The sequence below is a fragment of the Papaver somniferum genome, chromosome 4 (assembly GCF_003573695.1).
Source record: "Papaver somniferum cultivar HN1 chromosome 4, ASM357369v1, whole genome shotgun sequence".
NCBI lineage: Eukaryota > Viridiplantae > Streptophyta > Magnoliopsida > Ranunculales > Papaveraceae > Papaver > Papaver somniferum.
In genome coordinates, this window is record NC_039361.1 from 29,464,715 (window position 1) to 29,473,549 (window position 8,835).

At 36.8% G+C, this 8,835-nt stretch overlaps 2 protein-coding genes across 2 annotated transcripts; one reads left to right on the top strand and one right to left on the bottom strand.

The window, feature by feature from the left end:
• The first annotated feature begins 2,224 nt into the window (after positions 1 to 2,224).
• Positions 2,225 to 3,738, top strand: LOC113273675 (serine/threonine-protein kinase Aurora-3-like). The gene is made up of 6 exons (XM_026523319.1): positions 2,225 to 2,394; positions 2,495 to 2,737; positions 2,877 to 2,972; positions 3,105 to 3,319; positions 3,443 to 3,515; positions 3,607 to 3,738. The coding sequence occupies exons 1-6, from the start codon at positions 2,242 to 2,244 to the stop codon at positions 3,628 to 3,630; spliced, it is 804 nt and encodes a 267-aa protein (XP_026379104.1). The 5' UTR covers positions 2,225 to 2,241; the 3' UTR covers positions 3,631 to 3,738.
• Positions 3,739 to 4,093: 355 nt separating this feature from the next.
• On the bottom strand, positions 4,094 to 7,538 carry LOC113275040. Its single transcript, XM_026524465.1, has 5 exons — positions 5,867 to 7,538; positions 5,418 to 5,568; positions 5,190 to 5,337; positions 4,838 to 5,083; positions 4,094 to 4,583 (listed from the first exon to the last, which is right to left on the bottom strand). The coding sequence occupies exons 1-5, from the start codon at positions 7,527 to 7,529 to the stop codon at positions 4,338 to 4,340; spliced, it is 2,454 nt and encodes an 817-aa protein (XP_026380250.1). The 5' UTR covers positions 7,530 to 7,538; the 3' UTR covers positions 4,094 to 4,337.
• Positions 7,539 to 8,835: the final 1,297 nt, after the last annotated feature.

The window sequence follows — 8,835 nt, forward strand, 5'->3', positions numbered from 1 at the left end:
TTAAATAAATCAAAATCTAATTTTTTTAATCAATTATCTTCTCTTCTTCTTAATCATATGTCATGATGAACATGATGATCATAATATCATCGTGATGAAGATCGTAAAAAAAAACTTAAATCTATTATTCTTCTTCCTCTTTTCTTCTTCTACATCGCATCACGAATCACGATGTCATAAAAAGAAAAAACTAAGAAAACCTACAATTTATCTTTGTTTATTATTGCCAAAATGCTTCGATTCGATTAAACTAGAGTTCAAAAAATAAATTTTTGTAACTGTTTACGGATGGGAGTTCTCAATTTCCCAACCGTAAATCTTACTTCACGCCTTAAAAAATAGGATTTCCTAGCCGTAATTTGGCTTACGGTTAGGACAATTAAAACTCATGGCCGTAAAATGTTGTTTACGTTTAGGATTTCCTAACCGTAAGCGATTCTGATAATCATGAAAAGAAAAAAAACAAAGGTTGGGTTTCAGTTAGGATTTCTTAACCGTAAATCAGAAATACGCTCAGAAAAATTAAAATTCCCAATCGTAGATGTCGTTTACGGTTAGAATTTCCTAACCGTAAATCAAAAATACTCGATTATATCAGATCATGCTCGATTTTAGAATTTAATACCCGATTTCAAAATGAGTATAAGTTCATACTCGATTTCAAAATGAGTATAACTTTATAGGCGATATCAAATGAGTATAGCTATATACTCAATTTCAAAACGAGTATAAATTTATACTCGATTCCAAAAAAAGTATAAGTTCGTACTCAATTTAAGATAGAGTATAAAGTGATATTAATTCTCGGGTCATTTTATGAGTACAAGTATATATTGAATCTAACCGTCGTAATAAGTAGTTCTGATAATCATAGAAGAAAAAAAGACAGAAATCTGCTTTCGGCTAGATTTTTCCAGCCGTGGTAGTGCACTCGTCCGGATTTTCCGTACGGAATTATTAGTTACGGCTAGGAAAAACTTGCCGCAACTTGTTCTGATAATAAGCAAAAAAACACGGGTTGAGTACGGCCAGATATTCCAAGCCGTAACATGAGCTTCAGCTGGGAAAAATGCTAGGAAAACCTCGTCGTAATTTGAACCTAGCCGTAATGCAGACACAGATAATCCTGGAAGAGCTTACGTCCAGAAGTTCTTCATTTCCTAGTCGTAAACTGTTGTTTACGGTTTGGAATCCTTCTATTTCTAACCGTAAACACTATTCACGATTAAGTCGAGTACTATATCCCAGCCGTAATTGTTGAAAAACCCAGATTTTGATCCTGATTTTGAAGGATTTGAATCAACAAAATTGTGATTGGGAGAGGTTTACAAGGCTTTTCTGACTATTTTCTTGATGTTTTTCATCAGTTTCTTCTAAAATTTTCAAAAAAAGTTCATCAAAATCATCCTTCTCATTCTTCCAAATCAAAAGAAAAAAAAAATGATTTCTAAAAAATCTAGATGGATGATTAGTTTAGTTCACTAATCATAATTAATTTAGTTGATCATAATTAACACTAATTAACCCTATAAGCCTCCAAATTCCCATCCTTTTTAAAGCCCCAATAAATAGGATTCTTTTTGTTTGTGTGCGTATTTCAGCATCAGTATGTTTGCGCATTGAAAGTGTTATATAAATGCACAAGTGACCACACGATCCACTATCGGGATTTTTTCTCGGTCGTTTTGTCGGTGTCTCTAGAATCATCCTTCTGTTCAGTGACACAAAATGGGCTTTTGAAGCAACTCCTGCTGCTCTTCATGAATTCGACCGAGTAAGCAGTAACAAAGAATTGCTTAGCATTCAAAATAGCTTTGCAATTTGGTCATAACACAAATTGAACATAAGCATCCACTGCAAATTGCACCGTGTTTAATCTAGTGAAAGGCAACAAATACACTGAAAATGTGCATCCTCAAGCAGAAGATAATGAACAGTATTATAGATTAGCTGCTATCGCAATTGATGAGACTTATAGTCAGCTAGCAGCCGAGCTAGCAGCATTACCTGTGCCAGACTAGTTTGTATGGTCTAGACTCTAGAGAGTGACAGATAGTCGCAAAGCTTCTTAAACACAAAAGTAATGTGCACAGAGAGAGAGAGAAAGGGAAGCAAAGATGTCATTTATTTGACGAGACAAGACAACCCCCATATTTCTTCCCATCTCTCTCTATTTAAGTAGTTCAGTCCAAAGTTGAAGAAACAAAGTCTGGTAGCATCTTACACTTACAGGGGAGACAAATGAAAAATTCTCAAGCCATGGATGAAAATCAGAAGAAAGAAGAAGAAAATCCAAACCCAGATTTATATGACTGGGGTTTGAAAGATTTCGATATTGGTATGCCCCTTGGTAAAGGAAAATTTGGGAGAGTTTATATGGCCAGAGAAAAAAAGGTAAACAACACCCTGATTTACAATTCCAGACCCGTTCTGTGAATCAGATTTGGATTTTCAAGTAATTTTTGGGTGTTTTTTGTTTGTGTGTGTATTGCAGCATCAGTATGTTTGTGCACTGAATCTAATTTATAGATGCCAAGTAGAGAAATACGATTTACTTCCTCAACTCAAGAGAGAAATGGAAATACAGAGTACTTTAGATCATCCTTACATTCTTAGTCTCTATGGTTGGTTTGGTGATGATACAAGGATTTTCTTGATTCTTGAGTATGCCCATAAAGGTGAACTTTATGGTTTACTTCGTGAAACTGGTCATTTTACTGAGAAACAAGCTGCTACTGTAAGCAAAAACCCATAAATTTTGATTTCTAATCAGTTTTTTGTTTGTTTGGATTTGTTGTATTTCTTGGATTTGTTTATATTATGTTACTTTGGTGATTATGTTCTTTGGGTTCTGTTCCGTTTTGATTGAAATGTAGTACATTGCAAGCCTTGCGAAAGCATTGTCGTACTGTCATGAGAAGCATATCATTCATAGAGATATCAAGCCGGAGAATTTGTTGCTTGATCATGAGGTAATCTTTCGATATCTCTCAATCCTTTTAACACGTATCCTGTTGTTGCGTACATTGCCAAGTTGCTAATAGATATTTGTGCATGCATAGAAGGGAGACGAGATTTTATTTTTACCCTTCTATCTATTGCAGGGTCGCCTGAAACTTGCAGACTTTGGATGGTCTGTGCAGTCAAAAGATAGGAGACATACAATGTGTGGAACCTTAGATTACTTAGCACCAGAAATGGCGGCGAACAAAGGTCATGATTGTTCTGTTGATACCTGGACTGTGGGTGTACTGTGTTATGAATTCCTTTTCGGGGTTCCGCCATTTGAAGCTGAGACGCAGAGTGAAACATTGAAAAGGTAAGGTTGGAAGGATCCCATAGTACCAAAAACTTCCATGAACTCTATTGACTGGTCAGAAGGATCTTTTCGGGTTAAGCTTCTGCAACTCCTACTTAGTTTCTTAATACATATTATAAACAGGATAATGAAAATTGATTACAGCTTCCCTCTAACCCCTGATGTATCAGTGGAAGCTAAAGATTTTATTTGCTTCGTAAGTTCATCTATAAAGCTCCAAGTTAATTTCGTGTGCACAAAGTTTTAAGAGGATAACTTTGATGTTTATAAACTTTGAACATGTGCAGCTTTTTGGTGAAGGATCCCTCTAAGAGACTTACACTGTCGAAGGTTTTAGTGCATCCTTGGATAATCAAGAATGCAGACCCATCTGGTGTTTGCGAAATAGAAGATGTTAAGTAATGTACTATCAGAGTCACCAGTCACTCATATATATTTTGTACAGTACACAAAAATGATGTAATTAGAGTTGCCAATGGTGTGAAGTTTTTTGCAAACTGTAGAAGTTCTCAGTCCTCTGGTCTGTGTATGTAATAGAAAGATAGGAGACATACAATGTGTGGAACCTTAGATTACTTAGCACCAGAACTGTAGAAGTTCTCAGTCCTCCCTTTGATGGACAAAAGCTTTAAGCTATGTCAAGTAGACAGCCAAAAGCGCAAACGCCTAATCGTGTTCCCAAATGCTGGAGATTTAAAAGTTTAGCTAGTGTTCCTTTAAACTTGAAATCAGACACCAAAGTATATAACAACCAAACTACTTGGACAGTATCCATTTTAAAGAGCAAAAGCTTTCCCTTTTATTTCTTCCATCGATTAATCGATTTTAAGAAAATTATACAGCAAGATAGAACAGCATCTATTTATTTTTACAACTAGACCTTGTATACATGGATCTTATACACTAAGGGTTTATTTCTAAAGTAAGTTTCTTTTTGGTGTGACGACAACAGATGGTTCAAGTGTACAAGCGTACAGAAGAAGAAAATTCCAGAAATTATACCTAAATATGTAAAGTCTCAAAGACGGGCACTGACAGTGTTTAAGCTTAAAATATCCGTACTTGATGAAGAAGTTGATTTTGTAAAAGTCGTCTGGGAACAAAGGAAAGAAAGTGATTGCAGCCATGACACCAGAGCAGGTTTTCTTGTAACATCATCAGAGTCTGCAACCTGGTTATATATCTCATCGAGTACCATGTTCTGACCATCTTTTGGTAATTCCACAATGAACTGTGCTAGCAGCTTCATTAAGTTTGGTAGTATCTAAGAAAAAGAACCAAAATGTGACATTAGTAGCTGAAGATAGATGCAATAAAACAGAACTACGGGTTTTAGAAGTGTTAAGTTTGTCTAATGAAGTTTGTGAATTTCAACGTTCAGTGGATGTAACAGGAAAAAAACATTACGAAACAAAATAAGAATTATCGGTACTGAGATATCTTGATAAAGATGATAATACGCATACATATCAAAGATGCTAATTAAGGATGAAATTTAGCAAGGCAGTAAGTGGGCACCTGTATATCAACTAAAGATAGTAGTCGTAGAAGCAACTCGAGTAGTTTCTTACTAGGCTCCGAGTCTCCCTGCCAATCCTTCCACATCTCAGCATCTTCAGTCATGGCTTTACTGCATAGGCTTTTAGCTTTATCTGCAAGGCTGTGAACACAGTACATTGCAGCGGGGCTTCCAGCGGGAAGAAAACGAACCAACGCCGCTACTCCTGAGGCCATGCCGTCGAAAGGGGTAATCCCAGGATATCCCTACATTTTATGTCAGATTTATGTGCAGAAACAAAGATAAGAGACTCCCTCCAATCAGGAAGAAAAAAAATTATAATTCGGCAAGCACTAAAAAGTTTTTCATTACCTCTATAGCTCTCTGTATGTAATAGAAAACAAGCTGTTCCTTCAACAGCGTTCGTTCTTCTTGATTAGAGTCCTTTCCAGAGGACATAAAAGAGACAAATACTGAATGAGAAGCCCTAGCTAACTTCCCGTTTGGATGTCCCATGTATCTGGTTCAAATCATATTAAGGAACTAACGAAAGTTTAGGAGGTGAAACTGCACATTCATCAAATTTCTTACAAAGGATACAGAAACATGGTTGGAGCTACCACTTTACTGAATACGGAAGCAGGAACACGTTCGATACAAGTCGGAATAACACGCAGATAAAATAGTATACGGGCAGTCTGAACATTGTCTTTTGCCCAGTTATACTCCACTTCACTCAAGCCAACAGAGCCTACGAGAGAATACACAGTAATCAAAAATTAACAAGAATTCAAGATTTAAAGTGATTAGGAATGTTCCATATGTTTTGCTTCAATTGTGGTTACCAGAAATGGCATTTGGTCTTTATGCCAAATGATTAAGGATTTGAGCATTAAACTTTTGGTCAAATCCATTTGTTGTAGCATATAGTGTTTGACCTGACGGTTATTAGTAGTATAGTACTACTGTATAATGGTTCAGCACATAAAGCAATCTACAACAAATGGCTAGCATGTAAAAGCAAGCTGAAATAAGAATCGAAACCATACCATAGCAGTTTGTCAAATCATCATAAGATGGCATTGACTCGACAAAAGAAACACATGCAGGTTCATTTTCTTGAACGTTCTTAGCAACTCCTCGAATTGCATCTGTGTATTCTGGTAATCGAATCCTTCTGAAATACTCCACCCGAGAAAATGAAACCAAGATACCGACTGATACATCCAACTGTATTTCCCTTGAGAGTGCTGAATTAAACCTGTTCTTCGTCACAACTGAGGCAAAAACCACAACCATGAGGAAACTAGACTCTGCAATTTTTTCTAAATCCCCAAACAGTTCTGGCAGTTCACCATGAAGAGCCAAAGCAATCCTTCGGTGCTCTGAATAAAGATCCTGACAATAGCTCCAAATTAACTTTTCCACCATAGTTTTATGTTCATCGTCTGCGGATACATACTGGTCGCAGAAAACCCGGGTAATGGCTCCCGCTTCCTTAAAAAGAATACTATCTAAATGTGCTTTAACCTCACTTAACCCCAATTGAATGGAATTTTTATGCAAGGAATCTAGAATTCTCGAGTAGAAAGATCGGAGAGGGAAAACTTCAGTCAATGATGCAAAAGTAATGCATAGAAGTAAAGAGGGGTCGAAAGAAACTGGACCAGACCGAGCCAAACTCAACGCTATACATTGTACAATGAGACGAATGTTAGGATCAAAGGCCGAGTGACAGAAACTTCCTGTTTTAGAGATCAATTCTCTAGCTACAACTGCAATACATTTTTCTAAGGAAATTCTTATGTTATGAACAGTTTCTGCTCTAGTCCCTATCAGTGGAGCTTTGATTAATCCCCTCAATCCTCCAGCTGCAACCATGACTACTGCAAACAATGCAGAATCTAATTTTCGTGTTCTCGAAATCTCTCCGCAAAGACACTCAATTTTCTTATAAGACTGTAAATTAATGAAACCAGATACAACCCATTCAATCAAATGAAGCATCATAAGTCCATAAGACACTGAACCAGATAACCCCTTTCCTTTACCCCAAATCCCAAACATACAATCCAAAATTCTACTAATATAAGGAATCTCAGAAGAAATTAAAGCATACCCAATTCCAGCAAGAACCTCAGGAACAAATTCTCCCTGAACCACCGCCATTACTCCGCCGCGTTCTTGTTCAAACAACTTACAAAGAAGCTCCACACAGGCCTTTCTTGAATTCTCAGACAACCCAGGTACAAAAGAAATGGCACCCAGAAGAAGAACACCCAGAGAACCCACAGAGAAATGGATTTCTCTTTCTTCATTGAATAAATTAGATAGTATAGGAAGTGCTGAATCCAAAAGAGCTTGTGAGGGTTTTGATGATTTTCTGACCCAAATATAGAGAAGTTTAAGAAAAAGAGGATGAGATTCAGGAGGAAGAGAGAGATTTGGAGACGAAGATGAGAGTATTGAGAGAAGGAGTTTAGCTTGTGGGTCTGCAACGTTAATGGAAGTTTGGGAATTTAAAAGGGTTTGTAGAGATTGGAGATGGAGGAGTTGGAATGTTTGTGTTTGAAGTGAGTTTCTCAGATTAGACCATGATTGAATTATTGCTCTGGCTGATGATGCAGTGGGTTTAGTGGTGGCGATGGGGGTGGTGGTGGTGCTGCTCTTCAGCCAATCTTCGAGGAAGAAGTGTTGAGCTTGTTTAGACATTTTTTCTGGCTTTGCAGAATAAAAAAATGGAATTTGAAGTGAATTGCGTAGTAGAAAGGGAATCGAGTCCTTGGCCTGGATCGGATCGGATCGGATCGGATCAATAGATTACTTTTACTGCGCATTAAACAGAGGAGGCCTTGTTTCAGATACCGTTTTACACCTTGTTTGTTTGGGTGACACGCGTCCTGAATTTGACTCAGAATCTGACTCACATAATTCAGATGTCACATCACTTGGTTTTCATTTTCCTGATGTCTGATTCGAAGTCTGTCTCGACGCTCATACACCTAATTCGCGGCTATCTGAGTTGTATATCATTTTGTACCTGACTCGATGGGAACATATCTGACTGGTATTAGAAATTTTCTATAATTTTAAGAATTAATAATTATTGAATCAGATATAATGAGTCAGATTCAGATGTAATGAGTTAGATCCTGATGAATCAGAAACAGACGAGTCACTTAAATCAGAAAAAAAAAACAGCCTGTAAGGTTTTTTTCTTTTGAGGAATCAGTTCATTGGACACTTTTTTTTATATAGGAAAGCAGAGATGTTGCTAAAAAAAACAGCCACCTTAAGTTACATGGTGGTATTCAACATGGCTAGGAATACCACCATGTTGAGTATTTCATTGTAGTACAAAACAGTACGGTTTTCCATCTCTAAGTACTTGGATAAATCTTGTTTGTCGATAACCTCTGACCAATTAATCGAATATTGATTAATGGTAATCGACCGAACACTATTTGAAAACGGCTCCTCTGCTCGGAAACGAAATGTTCCAAATGTTCCTGGAAATTCTTGCTCCCGTTGGGCCATTTGTATCTATATGCATTAGGATCCCGATTCATGGATCTCTCAGTTCGAGAAATAAAAGTATCGAACCATTTCTTCTGACTTTTTTTCAAATTCGATAAATGTTGGTTGATCGTATATTTCATTACAGTTCTATGATTCAGCGTATCATTTCCTATTTGATCCCTTTGAATTCCATAAAAGAATCGATTTGATACATTTCTTATGTACCTATAGGTGCTATATTAAATTTTAATCAGATTTCAGATCAATCTATATTGATTGAATGCCTGCATTATGTTGTTGCTAGCAAATACCACTCTTTTTGGTTTTGGATCTTCCAAGTCATTCACGCAGGAGATCCGAACCGATTTTTTTCTGATCCTTCGATAAAAAGATTCATTCTCTTCATCAAAAATAGGAGGTAGAACCAAGAAAGATTTCTTTTTCGATTCATCCCTGGAGTTGAATACCTCATTCATTAATATATTTTTTTATCCAACCC

Bases quoted from the DNA above. Each gene is read 5' to 3' on its own strand.
- LOC113273675 (XM_026523319.1), top strand. From the start codon at position 2,242: ATGAAAAATTCTCAAGCCATGGATGAAAATCAGAAGAAAGAAGAAGAA. The intron at 2,395-2,494 runs GTAAACAACACC...TGTGTATTGCAG, and splicing joins ATATGGCCAGAGAAAAAAAG to CATCAGTATGTTTGTGCACT. The intron at 2,973-3,104 runs GTAATCTTTCGA...TATCTATTGCAG, and splicing joins ATTTGTTGCTTGATCATGAG to GGTCGCCTGAAACTTGCAGA.
- LOC113275040 (XM_026524465.1), bottom strand. From the start codon at position 7,529: ATGTCTAAACAAGCTCAACACTTCTTCCTCGAAGATTGGCTGAAGAGC. The intron at 5,569-5,866 runs GTATGGTTTCGA...ATTCTCTCGTAG, and splicing joins TGATTTGACAAACTGCTATG to GCTCTGTTGGCTTGAGTGAA. The intron at 5,084-5,189 runs GTAATGAAAAAC...CATAAAATGTAG, and splicing joins ACATACAGAGAGCTATAGAG to GGATATCCTGGGATTACCCC.